Genomic DNA, 21,192 nt, shown 5'->3' on the forward strand with positions numbered 1-21,192 from the left:
AAATGGTAGCAGCTCACGAAACTGACAACGTCCCATTTTCTGTTCGTGGGTCCTCTGGAAGGAGCCCCAGCAAAGCTGAGAATACTTACCTATTTTTGTTCATGGCTCTTGAATTATTAGATACTGTATATGCAACAGACTCCCAATTTCCTGGACTGAGATTGCTACATCTTTCCTTAACTCCTATATCTGAACATATTTTATAAGAAGAAAACGTAATTGTCAACAAAGAGGTGACTGGCTGGACCAAGCACGAGAAAGCACTTGGAACAGAAAAGCTAAATTGGCATAGAAAAATGATCAAGGCTGGAGAGTGTATATACAGTACTTATAAACCATGTATGGTGCTGACACTGGCACTTTCTAAACGAAAAAACAGGAAGAAACAGTTCCGATGACAAAGATTGACACAAACTATCCGGGGCTCAAAGTTTAGTGAGATTGAACATGCATTTTATAAATAAAATACTGTACTGCATTTAGTTCAAGTGGAGGATCTTATTTTTTTTATTGATATATAGAAGAGTTCTTACATTCTTGCAAAGCCACTAGCACACATAGCATTTCAGGCAGGCCCTTGATCTTAATTTTCACCAGAATACGACCCACCAAATTGTTTAACAACCAGATACCCATTCACTGCTGGGTGAACAAACGTCACAGTTCAGGATTGGCACCCGGTCAATTCTCCCGGCCAGGATATGAACCTAGACCAAAGCACTCGCGAAGCACTGGCCGAATGTTTCAACACTGCACAAGTGGTGAATGTAATACCGACAACAACCTCATTATGTAATTTTCAATATTTCTGCATATAAACCATGTAAAACAATACAGGGGACTCCCACTCAAACAGCTATATTCGCTCAGAAACCCAACTTGAAGCAAAATCAACTTCAACAACTGATGTTTCCTATTTATCACTACCGTATTTTATACCAAACATGATTTTTGTTGTTATAGATAAAAATTGAATTTGTACATATTTGGATACCCAAATCCCCTGCAATTTATATATTTTTTCTTTGGGGATGGAAGTCCTTTACACTTGCCAGAGAATAAATTGACTAATTCTAGAGGTCTTCCTTTGTTTTTCAATTTAACAGACCGTGATAATCATACTCGAATAAACAGATTCCTTCTGCTGAAACTGGCATTACAGTACTGTACACTATAGCAGACTGTATTTCAACTGCTCGTTTCACCATAATTTGCACTATTCTCAGACTTTACAATGTGGTGATAACCAAACCACACACATCAGAAGATGAAGAAAACAATGACATTTCAGTCTGTTATGGACCATTATCAAGTCGTGTGTTGATAATGGTCCAGGACGGACCAAACGCCGTCACTTTCTTCATCTTCTGACATGTGATTCGGTCATCATATCTTCAGCCACTTTATTGTAACTCATCATTTACAATGTGGTATTATGAAATACTGTACCTTCAACTTCAATATGAATATAAACAATAACTATAAAATGCTCACCCATTTCAAAATTAGAAACTTTATTCATAACAACTTATAGAAAGTGTTACAATTCTTGCTACACTAACCAGGGGTCAGATTCACGAAGCAGTTACGCCAGCACTTACGAACCTGGGGCCAGATTCACGAAGCAGTTACGCAAGCACTTGCAAACCTGTCCATCTTTTCTCAATCTTTGGCGGCTTTGTTTACAATTATTAAACAGTTAATGAGCTCCGAAGCACCAGGAGGCTGTTTATAACAATAACGACAGTTGATTGGCAAGTTTTTATGCTTGTAAACTGTTTAATAAATGTAACCAAAGCCGTCTAAGATTGAGGAAAGATGTACACGTTCGTAAGTGCTTGCGTAACTGCTTCGTGAATCTGGTCCCAGGTGAACAACAGTGTAAATCAAACTTACATTTTATATATAAAAAAATAAAATAATTAACCCAATTTACCAAAAAATTACAAAATAAAAAAGTAACGATCAATGCGGTGCCGACATCAAAGGATTCACCGAACAATATGGGTAAACCTGCTTGAGTAGCAACAACACCACTCAGCCCTTCACTTATAAACAATCACTACATACAATTAATAATGTTACCTATAAATACATTTTTCATGTCTTGTTATTAGAAGAAAATTTAGATTGTAGTACTGTAACATCTAAACAAAGTACACTATTGTACTTGAAACATGCATATAGGGAATGATCAAGTGAATCCCGATTCCGTCAACACGACAAAAAAATTAACAGCCGTAAACCCTTTTTTTTGGCCATTAGCACCTGAGAAAGAGAGAGCAGTGAGCAAGCAGCAGCAGCAGCAAGGTGAACCAGTAGTGTGCCAGGGTTGGTGGAGAGCATACGTAATGAAGCGGCCAGGCAACTAGTGCAGCTTAAGGGCAAACACCGCCACATCCCACTCACACACACACCCACCTCCCAAACTTTTCTTGTTTTATATTCAATTTTATGTTACTGGAGAAGTGGGCTGAGAAACCAATAATTACAATGTACTAATAGTGAATAGTCATACAGTACACTCTATTTGGTATTATAGAATAAAAATACAGTACAGTACAAGCAAAATTCTGAAAATTCCTCACAGTTATCAAACGTCCATTTCTGTACATAAACAGTGCATTAATAAAATATAAATATAGAGAAGGGGAAGAATTAGTGTGGGAAGGGTGGGGGGGTTGTACATATATAGTTGGTGGGGGGTTGTGAGTGGGAGCGGGTGTATATGGTGGGTGGGGATTATGGGTGGGGGTGGGAATATGGTTGGTGTGGTTAGTATAGGGTTATTGAGGTGTGTGGGGGTGGGAATATGGTTGGAGTGTATCGGTAAGGGGGACCTTATTTTTGGCGTGTATCGGTAGGGTGAGCAAATGGCTGGTGGAGTTTATAGGTTTCCAGGTAAATTATGGGTAATAAATAATGTTTATGGGTAATAAATAAAGTTTATGGGTAATACTAAGGACAAAGCACTAAGCCAATGACTATATAGCACTTGGAAGGGATATGAGGATAAGGATTTGGGATAGGACAGAGGAAAGGAATGGTGCCCAACCACTTGGATGATTGGGGGACCGAATGACAACCTGTAAGAAGCTAGGTCATTGCTCTACCTTCTAGTCCAAGCGGTTGGGCAATATGGGTTTACAAGTCATTGAAAATTTTGATCCCAGTTGCATGATTAATGGCATTCTAAGAAATGCAAATACCAAACCATGAAACCACAGTAATCACATCCCCTGTAATTTTTAGAAATAAGTTATTATTAATATTATTACATTTAGTTATACAAACTACATGTACTGGAAAACATTAAGCATAATAATTAATTACACAACATCTGGCAAATTACAAGAAATTTCCCCCAGATAAAAAGTATCTTGTACATTTTTAATTATAAATTGTGACTGCAAAATAATGCAACTCTTATTAGAAATAAAGTTTCTGATACTGTACTTACAAGCTCATCTAGTTGATGTTGCCGTCTTTGCTCTTCCAAAATCTGTTTTTGTTGTACCAGCTTCTGTATTTGTTCCAAACACGAGTAGTCATCTTCAGATGCCACAGAGTCGTAGAGGGGTTCCCCGTCGTCTGTCATTTCACCCTTGTTGTTGTTGTTGGTAGTTATGGGATTGTTGAAGGAGAGTGAGGATGGGCCTGACTGAGTCTCTGTAACAGTTGTGGTGACGAGACCTATACTAGAGGTGCTCGAAGAGGTGTCTGTGACAGCGGTAGTGGATAGCCCCGTGTTAGAGGATGCACCCGAGGAATCTGTTGCCGAAGTAGTGAGGAGACTTGCGGTAGATGAAATGGAAGCCACAGAATTTAGTAATGGTCTTGAATGTTGAGGGTCCTTGCTAACAAAGACAGGGGAGGAGTTAACAGGTGCAGTCACTGATGTTGGGGGAGTTATTAATCGTGCATTCATGCACATGTTGTTGTTGTTGTTGTGGAGGTTTACTTTGGGAGAGTTAGGCAGTGTCAACGTCACGTCACCGAAGTCTAGAAAGAGAAGAAGAGAAAAGAAATTGGTTAATGCCACATTTGTTTACAACATGCTCAAATTCATTTTAACAAATCTATTATCTGCCTCAAGACAAACCAAGAATGACAGTAACAAAGCACAACACTAACTCCCCCCAACACCACCACCTGGAACACCACAGTGTAAGCATAATGAAGAAAATAGAGAAGATGTAGACTGCACCAATTACAAACAAAAAATAAAATTCTGCCAATATTTTTACTACAGGGTAAGTTAGAGCCTGTAAGCACATTCTAGAGCTATTATTAATAGCTACATACAGTGACATATTTGTAGTTTGTGTTAATATAGCATATCAAATAGTCAACAAATGGTTAGTTGTTAATTGTTATTCTCTAGCTACAACACTGCTATTCACTGTACATCATAATGTCTTGTAGTATATTTTGAGTTGAAATCACTGCAGTTTGCAATCATCTTTGGAAGGTTTTCGCTTATATGCAACTATCTTATCTTCCTCTACATTGGATATATAACCTTTAGGAAGATTTTCTATTTCTCCCCATATTGACGCATGTTGGATATTTGCTGCTACATTTCGAGCACACGTCACACACGGCTCAAGAATGGGGTTATTACAAGGGTCCGATGGCCAATTGTCTAAAGCATTAGGAGGAGGCGACCTTATCACTTGATCCGGAAAAGGATTCTTAAATGAGGCTTGGCGACTTAGAGTCGAAATTTTTCTCGTCACTGGTTTGTGATGAGGAGTTGGAGGAGGCTTTGGAGGTTTACCTGATGGGCTTTTTCTATCTTGTGGTGGTTTTTTTTTAGTTTCTGAACCTTTAAGCCCCTGTGCTGAGGTTTCCAGAAATCCACCAAACTTATTATCAACATTCCACTGGGAATTTATACTTCGATTAATCTGATCAGGCTTCATGTAGCTTCTCGTTACTTGGTTCCTGCGGGGCATTTCAGGTGTGCTAGGCTGAGAACGAGAAAACACTTTAGTTAGACTGTGCCTGTGTTGTGCAGCATACTTCAGGGGCATGGTAAGGGTTCGCACCAATAAGGATCGGGCCCCTCCTGTTCCTGGCTTAGATGATGGGGTTGTAGGAGGAAGAGGTGAAGACGCTTTCCACTTTTGGTGTACTGCATCTTCCTGGCTTTGCTTAGGGTTAAGCAGTTTCTCTCGAATTGTTTTCGAGAGTTGAGCTGCAAACTGACTAGTGGCCGGATCATATACTTCATCATAATCTGCAAACTGATCCCCCTCATCTGACAAATCACTATTACTACTGAATCCACTTGAATATTTTCGTCTAACTGGTCTAGCAGATTCAAATTTAGTGCTATCCTGTTTGTTTTCATGCTGAGTTTTAGAATTGTTCCCCTGATGTGAAAAAGGCATCCAATGACTATTCAACAATTCCCCAATACAGCCTTCAGTCTGACGATGATCATCATCATCATCACTACTGTCAATATCAGCTTCACCATCGACACCACCCTCACCATCAAGAGAGTCTTGCTCAAAACTACCACCATTCACATCTTCAAGAGATCCATTCACCTCATCATAGGACCGATAGAGAGGATTGTTTTGGTTAAGTAATAAAGCGTCATGTCCAGCACCATTAGTAGTTGTGACAGAGGGGCAAGAGTCGCTATAGAGGGCAACAGAGGGAGCCGACACACCCGACATTAGAGTATCAGAGGAAACGGACAAAGCAGGTGATAGGGAATGGTCCTCAGGAGTGGTGAACATGTGTGGAGGAGAGGGACAGGCGAGGAAGGGGTCCCATGCCCTGTCAGCCCTCTGGACAGCTGTGGTTACTGCTAGCGGGAAGAAAGAGTACAAAATAAGGAAGGTTTCAATATATTAAATAATCTATTCAAAGAAATAATATGCAGTCATACTTAACTGTAAATTAATAGGTTTTAAATACAGTCCTTGATAACAAAAATAAATATTTACTGAAAGATAATGCAAGATTTCCAAGCTCACCAAAATAATAAATTAAATAATATTATCAAATAAACATAATAATAAACAATACAGTGAGACAACTTGAATAAATCTCACTGAAAGTAAAACAGTAAAACAAACAGCTAAATTGTGAAAATACACCGACAATAATATATAAGAGCGAACAGGAATGGGAAGAAATGTAACTGGTTCGACAATAATGGCACGAGAACAAATATAAACATGAACAAGAAATACGAGTCAATTTAAGAAGAGATCTAGCCCACAAATATACCAAAAATGCACACCAGCTCAAAACCACTACACAAACGTATGAATGGAAGAAGCAAGAAATCTTGAGAAAGGGATAGCAGACAAATGCAAAACAGAACGAAGTCTATGCAATAATTTTATTTAAGAATAAATGGCAGGTGAAGTATAAAATTCAGAGAACAAGAATAGATAACATATTCAAAGAGACAGACGGAAATGTGCGTAATTATGAAAGACTAATTTGAAAGTATGTATTCGTATAAAGTGAAGCTTTCACAGCACCAGACATACTGTAGACCTACAGGGGGCCTCGTAGCCTGGTGGATAGCGCGCAGGACTCGTAATTCTGTGGCGCGGGTTCGATTCCCGCACGAGGCAGAAACAAATGGGCAAAGTTTCTTTCACCCTGAATGCCCCTGTTACCTAGCAGTAAAATAGGTACCTGGGTGTTATTCAGCTGTCACGGGCTGCTTCCTGGGGGTGGAGGCCTGGTCGAGGACCGGGCCGCGGGGACACTAAAAAGCCCCGAAATCATCTCAAGATAACCTCAAGAAGGCAAGAAATTCAGGGGCAAGCCTGTAAAACTTCCAACAGGGTCACATTAAGTGACCAATGCTACCTCAGCCAATTTCAGAACTGTCTTCAAATATTGTACATGGATTGAGAAATGCACAAACAAAAATTGACTTCATAGACGAGATGTAAATTAGAATATCTAGCTGTTTTATGGTGTCTTAAGTATCATCCAGTATCCCAGTGAAACACATCTAATTCCAAGAGAGAAGGTAACTGACATTGTGATAGCAAAGGAAGAAGTGAAGAAAGACATAGCAGACATAGAATACCAAAGTGGATCAGACCATTATCCAGGGTTACTAAGGAAAGCAGCAAAGAATACTATGCAAGTCAATGATTGAAGAATACCAACAGCATTTTAGAAACATGTGAGGGTCCAGGAATACAGAAATTGGCAAACAATATTTTTTCAGGATATTACACAGCAGTCATAAATTAAAGAGTAGTGTCACTGACAGCCATTTCCTGCAAGGTACTGGTACTTAAGATAACACTCGGGCACAAATAGTGAAACACCACAAGAAAATGAACCCGAGCCCAACCTATGCCTCGGGCGCTCTCTAACCCCGAGGCTTTCTCTCCCGCCGTTCTTCTTCCACAGTTCAACCCAGTCTGCCTTATCTGTTTTTCTGTACAGCCACCGCCCTCTATCGAAATGCCATTGTGAATTAATTCGAAGAGCCACTGAGAGAGTCCATCCCAGAAATTAAGTGTTGAATGTAATGAAATGCCCTTCTTGGTGGTTCCCCAGTGGCTCCTCATCCATTATTTTCCCACGAGGTTTTGAGGTTTAATACAAGCAGCTCCAGAGTGTGCTGGCACACTGGCTGTGACCTCGCATGACCTGTGCTGCCATCTCGTATCAGTCAGGCATATCATAGTCAGGGGTATTTACCTGAGTAATAACCCCTTGTCTTCTTTAAGGTACTTAAGGTACTTAATTTTCTTCAGGCCCAATTTTGTGAGCAATTTCTGATCCCCCTACCCCTCCTCTCTCCTTGTCAAGTGAGCCTATTTCTGCTCCTGGCTCCCAGCAGGCTACGGAAGGGTCTCATAGGCCTGTAGTCTAGGGTTAAAACTTGGTGGTACCGAAGCTGAGGAAACCACTAAGGAGTCCCTACCAGAAATATAACCAACATATTAAATGCAATGCAAAATAGAAGGGATGCCATAAGCATAGCTCTACTCCCATTAAAACAAATATATAATTGTAAACAGCAAGTTACATACTCACACCCATGCACAAAAACACATCCTGAGCCACCTACCTTTATCTTTAGGAGTTGCACACGGAGAAGAGATCCCCGACTGTCGTCTCTTAATATCAGAGAGAACATCAATGATTAAAGTAGCAAACTCTCTTGCATTAAACCTGTGAAAATGAACATCTCTACAGCAACAGTACTGTACTGTATTCTCAAAGGAAACAACTCTGCAGATTATGTACTTTAAATGTGAATCACAATGATATCGCAAGAACATCACACATCCATGATATCCATGATAAAATACTGAAGCCATACAATGGGATGAGTGTGTGAGTTGTTCAGGGAAGCGGGTTCGATCTTATCATATTGCTTCAATATTTTCTCACGAGAACAAAATTGTGATACAGTATAAGATTTCTATTCACAGAGGGGAACTGATTAGATACTTGAGAAATAATACAAAAATAATAAAAATAAAAAGTTTGTTATCCTAAAAGTACAAAAACATTTCAGATCTGTTTGAAAACTAGAGCCCCCTATTGCATGTAATATGAATATGAGATGAAATTAGGTTACATGTATGATGAGAATCTTGCTGGCCTCTTCACTTTGGAAACTAAGGGTTAGTGAGTAAGACTGGTTTCTTACTACTTTCAAGTTTAAAAAGTACCTTGTGTGCTGGTAAAATAAACACTAGTAACAAAATCATGAACTGTTTAATGTGCAACTAATAGATTTATTTTTAATTTACTGGTACATTTTTTGCATTCAAATATTCTTAAGCTGAATAGTGTTGAAAGTCAGTCATACCAAGTTTTGCAGTGAGAAGAATTTAAATCAGTAATCTTATTATTTTACATGCACAGCACAACACAAAGGAGATCCGGGAGCTGATGAGGACGACTCTTGCTACTGTAATTGACAAAACTGGCATCTATGTGGTTTTGAAGCCCTACTGAATCTCCATCAGCAGCAAGATGAATAAGAACAATTGTAGTGTTCACAGAATTTCAGAGCTTACAGATAGGAGCCGGTCGACCGAGCGGACAGCACGCTGGACTGTGATCCTGTGGTCCCGGGTTCGATCCCGGGCACCGGCGAGAAACAATGGGCAGTTTCTTTCACCCTATGCCCCTGTTACCTAGCAGTAAAATAGGTACCTGGGTGTCAGTCAGCTGTCACGGGCTGCTTCCTGGGGGTGGAGGCCTGGTCTAGGACCGGGCCGCGGGGACACTAAAAAGCCCCGAAATCATCTCAAGATAACCTCAAGATAGGAGACATCTTTCTCGGGAATCAAGATGTTGGTAACAGTACAGGTACGGTACAGTGTATTGTTGAAGTACACAATGAGATGGGCTAAGTGTACAACTTATGAAACACTACAGCATCTTGGAAATAAAATGCAGCCAAGAGGTGCCCAATTATGATCTGAGAACACTGAGAAATCCCACGTACAAAGATACGAAGAAGAACCTTCTTACTAACAAACATTACAACTCACTCATACAAACAATGATCAGAAAAAGGACAAACAAAATTCCTCAAAATTACTAGGTAGGTACAGTATTTCTTCCACAGAAAAATTCTACCTATGGAAATTTGCTTGATAGATTGACAGGTAGACAATAGGCTTTATAAGAAAAAGAAATGAACCCATGACCTCTATCACTGTAACCATCTGCCTTTAGTGCTAAGTATTGGCAAATTTGATTTGTGTAAACATGTTATTGTAACCTATTTGGCTGTGACATTCAACTCCAAGACAGAAAACAGAAAATTCTTTCTTACAAAAATAATCAATTCAATCACAATATCAAAGCAAATGTGATTCTGTAATAGAAACCACTATAACAAGAGATTTTTTTGAATATCGGTTATCTATTGATGGCAGAGATAACACGTGATAACCTCACTGCACTATACAACTCTCCACATAGCAAAGTCAAACATTCCCTATGCAGCAGCCAGTACACTCCCTTGAAAATAATTTCAACATTCCGTATCCCCACAGTTAAAGCATTAATACCGAACACAAAAATAAAAAGATTTCATAAATATCTATAGACTGGGCTTCAACCTACATCTATAAACTGAATGCCAAAAAGTCATATCTGTAATAAAAAAAATTATACAGTAATTATAAATCCAAATCAGAACACCGCAGATAAATATTGGCAAATTAGTTCCAATCCATAAGAGTAACTTACCTAGCCAGCTTTTGTCGGCCTTGATTTCTTGTTGAGGAGTAGTCAGGGTTGACTGGAAGAAAAGGTACTGTACAGCGATCACTTACTAGGGCGCTCTGGTTTTGTAGCGACAACCATATCGCATCTGTCTCACGTCGATCAACCTAAAAACCAGCGGTGAATGTACTGAAACGTCAATTTCTAGATGAGCCCTGGAGGCTCCTGTCAGCTTCAGGAAGCTGACAGGACTCTTCCCCCCAAAAAAAATAATTATATATAAATAAACCTATGCAGAAAGCACACATTGGCTGAAAATTAAGAGACCCAACCAATACATCTGAAAAGAATGTTTCAGTCCATCCTAGACCATTTTCACAACTAAATAATTGTCCAGGATGGGCTGAAGCATTGTCACTTTCCTTTCTTTTCTGACTGTGGGTTGGGTGTCTAAATAAACCTGTCTATTTACATTTATTTGTCATGCCAAACTGACAAAGACAATTCTCTTCCTTGATGGGGGGTAGCCGTCTTCCTCGATAAAGAATACTTTTAAGTGTCGAAGACATTTGGGAGGAACATCTTGAACATCTGCACTATTCCAGAAGCTGGTTTAGGTATCGTATAAAAGAAGTAACATATGTGTAGCTATTACTTACACAAATTGCACAAAATAGAAAAGAAAGACAAGGAGATAATGAGGACAGTCTCTCACGGGGCTACTCATGCCCGTGCCACCTCTTGGGTGGCCTAATCTCCATCCATCAGGACAGCCTCAAAGACCATACACAACAAAATAAAAAAATGTGATGTATCTATGAGATCATATTGAAGCTGTATGTTGGAATAGCACAGTACCGTACCTGCTTTCCACTTCAGCTTGAAACATAAGTTTATGATATTGTGTTGACTACCTCTTTACTGAAACTCTAGCATCTAATGCCATTTCCAATTGACCATTTTTCTGTATTTTAATAGAACCTGTTAGCCTTTTTGTTGTAAAGATGGCATCCGTGCCATTCTATTATACAGATACTTTTGGCATTTGTCACTTCAGTCACCACACTTCAGCGGCCCTTTGGCTCAATATACTTATAATCTGAAGTCAAATTTATCAACTGTACCTATCACTTCCCTAACTTCTTTAATTAGTAGAACTTCTTTGATCAGAAAATCATTAGTCTTATATATATGAAAGTACAAATTTCCCTTGGAATTATTTAATTAACCGATATGAAAATGTCCTTCAGAACATAATACTAGTATACAGTATATTACAAATTCATAACATACCTCATCATAAACATCACATGCCAACTCTTCAAATAAATGATTTGGTAAAGACTGCAGTTTGACTCTTGCTTCTTTGGCCAAATCCGACATGTCTAACGAGTCGGCCATCTCTGGGATGATCCAGTGTTGGCCAGTATTATGGTCTGGTTTTCGACCACATAGATAGAAAGCCAAACGATCTGTCAACTCATACTGACACTCAATTAAGTGCTCGGCCAAATCCAGATGAGTAGATTCACTAGAAAAAGATAAAAATCAACAAATTTATTTTATACAAAGACAAAATTCTCATTAAAACTAACTTAAATATTGCAGATGATGAATCATAATAACATGGCTGAAGATATGACGACTAAACCACAGATTAGAAGGTGGAGATACGACAACGTTTCAGTTCATACTGGACCATTATCAAGTTGTGTATGAAGACTTAATAATGGTCCTGGACAGACCGAAATGCCATCATTTCTCCATCTTCTGATATGTGGTTTGGTTATCATAACTATTAATACATAAAATTCAATTGCTCAAGATTGACAAGTCTGCAATAATTGTTCACATGAAGTTATCAGAAGCAGAGATGGTGGCATAAGTAGAGTATTTCCCAGACAAAAGTCTTCATAATATAGCCAGTCTCACTTTGTATAAGCTTGATGAAAGAGAATGGTATGGTCTCAGCCAAACTTGCGTACATTTGGAAGCCACCTCCATTAACATTTGACAAAGAACTATTTGTTTGGTGGTAACATACACCTGTTACAGGAGGCGGGACCAAAGAGCCAGAGCTCAACCCCCGCAAGCACAACCAGGCGAGTACCTCAATTGAAGAAAATTGATTGATTCAAAAGATTGAAGAAAATCAATTCCAGTTTGATCGGAATCGGAACTGATGACCATAGAGCTGGCAAGCAGGAGATGGAAGGCTTGGGCGAAGATGGAGAAAACTTGAGCGAAGAACGGGCTGCGAGATCAAGGGAGGAGATGAAAGGGGGGGGAGGGGGTAGATACAGCGTGGTGGCCCAACCACACTGGGTAAGACTTGCAGCTGATATTGTTGGTAGGTGGGTGAGTGAGGTATTCTTGGTCGCTTGCGTTTGATAGTTCACAGAAGGTTTGGTGTTGTCATTTGGTTAGGCTGTTAGAGGATCAGCTTTTGACTTGGTCGTCTCAGGGTTGAAAGGTCCTGTAGTTAGATTTCTGGCAGTAGGGTGTCGAGGTCAGCATTTTTCCTGATGTGTCAAGGTGGGATAACCACATCAATGTGCACATTAACCATGTGCACATTGCCTTCCACATTCCGTTGTAGTAGTGGGAGTTGTAGAAACTGTCCTGCTTAGTTTGCCTTGGCGGAGACAGTATTTAGGAAAGTCAATCCCCAGTCCGGGTGTAGGTTTGGTGGCATGTGCAAGTTGAGCCAGCGATGTCCAACGAGGATTCAGAGTCACCTGACGAGGAGTCGACACTATTTAAAGGTTGCAGTGGAAGGGAAGCAGGTACTCTTCTTATGGATGTCGCAGGGTCAGTGGCAGGATTGGCCGAGGTGTTAATAAGTGTAGTGGGCTATTGAGAATTCAACCACAGATGATTGAAGGGCTTTTACGTTACTAACCTTAGTACATACATTTTCATGTCATGCGTACACAGGGTTAGAGATTTGTTCTCCTGTATATAGTGCAGTCGTACACAGGGTTAGAGATTTGTTCTCCTGTATATAGTGCAGTCGTACACAGGGTTAGAGATTTGTTCTCCTGTATATAGTGCAGTCGTACACAGGGTTAGAGATTTGTTCTCCTATATATAGTACAGTTGTACACAGGGTTAGAGATTTGTTCTCGTATATATAGTGCAGTTGGTAAATGAGCACACGACTGCAGGTAATTGTATTATGTTTACAGTGGTAAACAGAAGTAATGGAGAGCATACCTAGCATAGTGTGCAGGTGTGTTGCCTTGAATGTCCAGTGCTCCCGGGTCAGCTCCATATATTATTAACAACTCTACTTGTGATGCTTGCCCAGCCCGCGCAGCAACATGCAATGGACAGCAACATTTTTCCTGGAGGAATGAGCAAGTCAAACTTAAAAAAAAAAAACATGAAATCTACAATTAAAGAAACTTGGCATCTACTAAGTCAGGGGTCATGAATTATTAGATTATAAATAGTGACAAAAATAATTGTGCGCTTTAGAGAAGGGTAAGATAGGTATTTTAAGCCCAATAATGGCAGCACCAGTGCTGGCAGATGATTACAAGCTTTACCATATGTCAATATAACTTGGCACTGAAATAGATGAATAAGGAACAAATAATTAAGACACCAACAATAGTGTGGGAACAGAAAATAATGATCGCTCAGGGGGAAAAAATTACTACGCTTTACGTCTCTCACTGCTGTACTGCATGTGATGACCAAGTGAAATCAGTCTACCCATTGACACACAGAAATAGCTTTATGCAAGATAATAAAAATATACAAATGCCTTCATCACTACCACAGCTATTACCGAGTTTCCAAACTTTTATGAGGTGGGAATTTATCCAGGAATATAGGAAGAGAAATACTTTACCTTGTGATAATAATTTGGATCAGCCCCTTGAGATAGTAATCGCAAAGAAGTTTCTAGGTTGGCAGTTCGGACACTGGAATGCAGTTGTCGACTCACATCCCCATCACTCCCACTCTGATCATCTCGTGAGGGTCGATATACGAACGATAGCATCTGATGTTTAGCCCTGATGAAATCAGCTTTGGTTGGGCTAGAAGAAAAGATATGATTCTTAGTGATAAGCAATGGTAAAATACTTTTTTTAATAGGGTGCAAAAATATAATAAAATTAAATGCTCAACAGCAAAAATACATATAGTATTTGCTTCAAACATAATTACTTGACACTTTCATTTTCTAAACTATTATCGCATGAGTGAGGGAGGAGGGGTTTTGAATGGAAGACATGGGTAGTGGCTTCAGGTTGTGAGCAACAGTGGGATTCAGCCAATTCACATAAACAGGCTCCCAAAATTTCCAAAGTTCACGGAACTGGTCCTTAATCCTCTGAGTGTGTGTGTGTGTGTGTGTGTGTGAAATTCTCCTTTATAACAAATATTATTTATACAAAAATGGTCTTGATGATCACTAGGCCTATTAGAGTAGCTCAGACTATATAATAAAACCTTATTATACTTTTATATATTTGATGTACGTCAACACACAAAAAACAACATTTCAAGTTCTTGAACATACTGAACAGGATCCTTGTAGTGTGGCTTCCGTCGTCCTGTCTTGGCAACACTGGGGTCGAGCAGCGTATGTTCCCATATGTTGTTGGCACCACTACTGTATAAAGTGTGCACCATCTGTAACAAAACCTACACTGTATTATCTTCAAAAACACCATATATGATATACAGCATCTGCATCTAAATTATCACAATTATTATGGATCTTAAAATGGCTTTAAAATCAAGAGACTAATGCAGTCAAGTTGGACAAGTTAACCTAAGCGAGCAAGCCAAAGCCTTAAGGACTTTGCAGGAATATCCCTGGAAAACAATTCATGGATAAAGCATTAAAATGGATAAACTACTTTATCCATTTTATCCATAGCTGATGGATAAGAAAAAGTGATTCTTGATGAAGACAATCTGTACTTTAAATAAGTTGAGTAAAGTGCCTCAAGGCTCCATGAGTCTACCTATATGGAATCTATTTTTACTACATTGATACAAATATCTCAATCTAAATCTTCAAATATTTGGATGACAGCCCAGCTGTTACATATAATAAAAATAAAGAAGCCCTTCATAAACTGTAAGATTCCTAGCCCCATCAAGGTCAATAGTTACAGTGGGTGTTTAGGGAGTACAAGCACAGTACAGTATTACCGAATATGTATCAAGTAAAATCAATTGAAGACTAACATATTAGAATTCAAATGCAATGCAGGGTATGTATTCCTTGGGTTACAGAACTGCAAGAAGAATACATTTCTTGATTAGAACACTCGTATCTTATCCTTATAAGAGACGGGGGCGGATCAAGGGCCATGTACATACAGTATATCCTCGTGCTATTCACAGTGACATCTGTCTCAAACGGACACCCCCACCCAAGAATTATTTGTGAACATTGGGTGGATAAAAATTGTCTGGTGGTCTCCAATAGATTAAATGGCAGTTATATATGCCACTGAAGTGAGGTTTATATGATTTATTCATTAACTCTACAGTACAAACAAAATTAAATTTAAAGAAGTAATACAGCCTTTATAGTACAGGTGGATTTCACTCAACACACGATTGGATAACACGGATTTGAACCTGCATCATGGTTTTCAACTCTTCAGCTGCGTATAACACCCCCAAGCATGCCAAGCTGGAAATTCAGTCCGAGTGTGATTGTTCTTAAGTGATTTCACGTGTGACAGGCCATTTGCAGTAGTGAGCTGATAAATGGCTACCTTACTAGTTAAAAGAACTCTGGAGCTTAAATGCCCTTAGTAAAAATATATCCATAATGGGTAAGTGGAAAAAGTGAAATATTCTCTTAGAACTAAACTGCATCAAATTTATTTCAGAAACGTACTGCATGTTGTGTAGGGTTCCATGTTCCTTTCTTGAGCGACTTGACTTGGGAGATGTGTCGTCCAAGGGATCTATGTACACTGCAGCACTCATCACAGATTAGTATCCCTCTGTTTATGGATGCCCAGCCTGGATCTGAAGGGGGAAAACAAGTGCTTCTTAAAATCACACCCAAAATGCAGGCGATGAGTCACAGTAACGTGGCTGAAGTAGTTTGACCAGACCACACACTAGACGGTGAAGAGACAACGACGTTTCGGTCCGTCCTGGACCATTCTCAAGTCGATTGTGACATTCTCAAGACAACCGACTTGAGAATGGTTCAGGACGGACTGAAACGTAGTCGTTCCTTCACCTTCTAGTGTGTGGTCTGGTCAAACACACCCCAAAATATATATATTTTTTAAGTTATTGTTTCATTCTTGGGTTAAAATGTTCCAATACTGTAGTACAGTAGGCTACGTGCTTGGTTCACAACCAGGAGGCCCCAGGTAGAACAAAAAAGGTTGAGCACATTTCCTTTCACCTGATGCCTCTGTTCACCTAGCAGTAAATATGTACCCAGAATCCTGGATTGTGGGTTGCATTCTGGAAAAGGTCAGTTAGTGGCCTAGATTTCATTTTATACAAATTTTGAAACCTTTAATATATTTATCAACATAAATTAAGAAGAATTGTACAGTAATAAAATAGGGTTTTAAAACATAAAAGGTATTCTGGAAACTTTAAAATTATTATTGTATTTCCTAGACCGACGTTTCTCAACAGGGGTTCTGCGGAACACCAAGATAACTATAGGTTATGCAGGGGGCCAGTGATAAATAGGTTAATTCTAATCATCTATATAAACATATTTTTGAGTCATTTTTGTGTTAAATTTTCTTCATTTAACCAGTATCAAGAGCAAAGATGGAAATCAAATCCTTTCAGTTAACAATAAAATCCGTGTTTATTTAATGTACTGTACCAGGTAAAATTATTTCAAGGGTACAAAAGTTTAGAAATACCGATATAGACTCTAGACTGACTACCTTAAGTGTCCCCCATTTAAACTGTAGATATGCAAGTCAACCAGTTCTCACAGTAAGCACAATCAAGTCTGGCCAACATACAGGTGGCAAACTGCATAGACATAACTTCACGTTGGGCTACAAAGACCTCTGCATGTTAATTATGAATTCATATCCTCAAAAAGAAATACCCTAACTCAGATACAGTAGGGTAGAGTAAGGGAAGGGACTATGAGGAGAAAATGTCAAGTCATTACGACTATATAGTACAGTACTGTACTTGGAAGGGATAAGGATTTGGGATGAAATGGAGGAAAGGAATGGTGTTCAATCTCTTGGACGGTCAGGGAATGAACTGCATGAAGCGAGACCGTTGCTCTACCGTCCAGCCCAAGTGGTTAAGTTTGACTACAGTCTTTCCAATCAAATAGAAAAACCTGTACCAGACCAGATGATCACTTCTGCTACAACCGAGATTCCATGATATTCAAAATGTTAAATATTTTTTTACTATTTTATGCCATACATAATTTTTATTATTGCAAACAATAGAAAATACATCAGTGCACATTTTCAAATAAAAACAACTTTGGAAATCTAGAGTTCAGACTTGATCTAGCCAAAATTATAGAGGGCCACTATATCTCTAGTGTCCTTGACAAAGACAGGAAGCCAGCAGCTTGTCAAAGGTCCCCCCATTTGTCCTGACAATTTTATTATGCTGAATTTTGAAATTTAAACAGATTTGACGTTTACATTTTTTGCAGGTAGGCCGTTTCATGAGTTTATAACCTTATGGGTGGAAAAAGCATTGCCTGCTTTGTGTCACACCTATCCAAACTTAACCTAACCTGACCTGACCCGACACACGGTGTGCACAAGATATGTGACATAATTATAACATCGTAATTTTAATGTCGGTACAGGTTTTACACCCTACTGAGCCGGTCGGCCGAGCGGACAGCACGCTGGACTTGTGATCCTGTGGTCCCGGGTTCGATCCCGGGCGCCGGCGACAAACAATGGGCAGTTTCTTTCACCCTATGCCCCTGTTACCTAGCAGTAAAATAGGTACCTGGGTGTTAGTCAGCTGTCACAGGCTGCTTCCTGGGGGTGGAGGCCTGGTCGAGGACCGGGCCGCGGGGACACTAAAGCCCCAAAATCATCTCAAGATAACCTCTACAGGTCAGATTATTTCTCAATATTTGCCAGTTCAGCAGCCATTTGAGACACCAATAATCAGGGATCCTGCTAAATACATATTTACCTGGTTAAATAGAGTTAAATATGATATGATTAACTGAAACTATGATTAACTACTATAGCTTAGGAGAAACAGTCTATCTCAAACTATGGGAGAGTTATTTCAAACTAGGGGAGAATTATCTCAAACTAGGTGAAAATTATCTCATACTAGGAGAATTATCTCATACTAGGAGAGAATTATTTCAAATTGGGGAGAATTGGCAAATACTGAAGGACGAACTGACACGGATCAGGGCGTAGACAAATTTCCTGCGGGAAGTGCCGGACCAAACAGGTAATAACATATCTAGCCCTGCAGACCCCTGCCAGCAACAACCTTTTGGATCAAGTTATCACGAGACCAGCCTGGTCTCGGACAAGGGGTTGGGAGTGGCACTCTTGAAAGCCACTCCGGGCACACTCTGGGAACTGGTACAGGACAAACTGGTAAGGAATAAACAGTCTAACATCTAACTCTACTTACACTACTAAAATGTGTATTAGATAGATATAGGTCACTCCATATACAATTATTTCATTATCTCCCTAATCTATTCCAACAATATACTGTATTCAGAAACCTCGGAGCATGATTTAAGGGAGAATAAGGAGACCTTTGACAAGCTGCTAAGCTTCCTATGTCCCCGCCGAGGCCACTAGAGATACTAGCCCTCAGGTAAATCCAGGTAAATATGCTAAATCCCAGGTATATTATAGGATGCAATTCACCTTTCACGTAACCTCGCTTGCCAGCGGACTTTAAAACCAACCTAAGCCAACATAATGATACAGATTCCCTTTGGTTTTATATTAATTAACCCCCGGCCGATGTGGGAGAGGTCTACGTGGGTGAGAGCCTACAGTGGGAGAGGCCTACGTGGGAGAGGCCTACGTGGGAGAGACCTACGTGGGAGAGACCTACGTGGGAGAGACCTACGTGGGTGAGACCTACGTGGGAGAGACCTACGTGGGTGAGACCTACGTGGGAGAGGCCTACGTGGGAGAGGCCTACGTGGGTGAGACCTACGTGGGTGAGACCTACGTGGGTGAGACCTACGTGGGAGAGGCCTACGTGGGAGAGGCCTACGTGGGAGAGGCCTACGTGGGTGAGACCTACGTGGGTGAGACCTACGTGGGAGAGGCCTACGTGGGAAAGACCTACGTGGAAGAGCCCTACGTGGGTGAGCCCTACGTGGGTGAGACCTACATGGGAGAGCCGTACATGGGAGAGCCCTACATGGAAGAGCCCTACGTGGAAGAGCCGTACATGGGAGAGCCCTACATGGGAGAGGCCTATGTAGGCTGGCAGGCGCCCCCAGGAGAGAGACCTCCCCCAGCCCCCAGCAACATTGGTCCCCCTACCTACCTTGCGCCCCACAGTCTCCACACACTTCCTGAGAGCTCCTGGGCTTGGTCCTGGCCCCTCCCCCTACACGAGACATCCTGCCGGGGCCCGCATCCTACTCGACCGTGCCCGACATGTCCATGGTGCTCCTCGCAGCTTCCTTATCTGAAAAAGTTCCTTAGTGTTGCTCGACTTCTGTTTTCCTTTACGCTCTTGCCCGTACATCGACAGCCTTCTAAAATCAGATAAATAAACATTATGTATATGTATTTCCGTCCTTAATCCTTACGAATCAAAATGGTCATATTTTGTTTGTATATAGTCTGATGTGGTATGTTTCTAAAGCGAGAGGTTATTTAAAGTTTTCATGAAGATAATACTGGAACCAGGGTTGGGAGAGCGCGGAGTCTCTGATTCTCATTATTATCTTTTTCTCTTAAGATGTTCGCTAAGTATATTTCTCACCGCTTGTAACGAAGGAAAGATATAGATGTGTATGTGTTCGTTGAAGTATATCTATATATATAATGGAGACAGGAGAAGAAAAACGCGTTGGGGGAAGCGATGGTTTTCTCTGATGTTCACCGACCCGGTTCCGTTTTCTTTCTTCGGCGTTATTATGTGACTAAGAAATTTATATTTTTAAAATGAACAAATCCACAAGGGGGCCGTGACGAGGGTTCTAACCTACATCCGAGAGGATCCCAGACGCTGCCTTAATCGACTGATCCCAGCGTCTGGGATCCCCTCGAACTTAGGTTCGAACCCACGTCACGGCCCTTGTGGATTTCTTCATTTGATGCATCACGCTATTGTGATTTCTATGTGTTATATTTTTAAACTTTTGGGACTGGGGGCACCTCCAAGAATTTAAAGCCTCAGATCCGCAAGGTTCAAGAGCAAATACAACTAAATAGTTGATCGTCAAGATATAGAGAATGAGAGGTTAGGTACTCATAAACAGTTGGGCAAGTTTCCTTTAAAGTCGCTGCCTCCACTGTTCACCTGAGGCTAAGTATAATTTAATAAAATAATTCATTGTATCGGGGGGACAGGAAGCCAGAGTGTATTCATACACATTTGATTTTATCTTTTACTACTCAGCCACCGGCCCCTGTGTATGTATGTATGTATGTATGTATGTATGTATGTATGTATGTATGTATGTATGTATGTATGTATGTATGTATGTATGTATGTGCTTTTGTTTAAATAAAAATTATTATTATTATTATTATTATTATTATTATTATTATTATGGGAGGAAAGTTTGACAAGCAGCCGGTTTCCTGTCCCCCGGCGAGGCCAATATAAAGATGGTGTCCTCAGGCAATATCTTGAGTGCATATACAGACAATATTAAGTAGAGTTAAGTACTGCGCAAGGAAAGAGTCGAGTACTCAAAATGAGTTAATACTTCTCAAAATGAGTTAACAGTTAATAGTGAAACAATGGCATCGCATGTACTTAAGAATAGAGAGAAAAGGCTTTAGTGTCCCATATAAGACAGCTCCTATTTATATC

General features: G+C 40.1%; 1 protein-coding gene across 3 annotated transcripts in view; it reads right to left on the reverse strand.

The window, feature by feature from the left end:
- Window positions 1-19,889, reverse strand: part of Git (ARF GTPase-activating protein GIT1) — a 33,375-nt gene extending 13,486 nt beyond the window's left edge. For 2 of the 3 annotated variants that reach the window (XM_045728135.2, XM_045728134.2), the window contains exons 1-10: window positions 19,690-19,889; window positions 16,070-16,203; window positions 14,729-14,841; window positions 14,054-14,243; window positions 13,411-13,541; window positions 11,488-11,725; window positions 10,219-10,361; window positions 8,072-8,175; window positions 5,684-5,824; window positions 3,461-4,002 (exon numbers count right to left, since the gene is read on the reverse strand). In XM_045728135.2, coding sequence (XP_045584091.1) covers window positions 3,461-4,002; window positions 5,684-5,824; window positions 8,072-8,175; window positions 10,219-10,361; window positions 11,488-11,725; window positions 13,411-13,541; window positions 14,054-14,243; window positions 14,729-14,841; window positions 16,070-16,203; window positions 19,690-19,765 — 1,812 coding nt within the window. In that variant the 5' untranslated portion in view covers window positions 19,766-19,889. The remainder of the gene's footprint in view (window positions 1-3,460; window positions 4,003-5,683; window positions 5,825-8,071; window positions 8,176-10,218; window positions 10,362-11,487; window positions 11,726-13,410; window positions 13,542-14,053; window positions 14,244-14,728; window positions 14,842-16,069; window positions 16,204-19,689) is intronic. The other variant, XM_045728136.2, reaches the window with a different exon arrangement.
- Between the last annotated feature and the right edge of the window lie 1,303 nt (window positions 19,890-21,192).

Source organism: Procambarus clarkii, chromosome 90 (assembly GCF_040958095.1).
Source record: "Procambarus clarkii isolate CNS0578487 chromosome 90, FALCON_Pclarkii_2.0, whole genome shotgun sequence".
In the NCBI taxonomy this organism is placed as follows: Eukaryota; Metazoa; Arthropoda; class Malacostraca; order Decapoda; family Cambaridae; genus Procambarus; species Procambarus clarkii.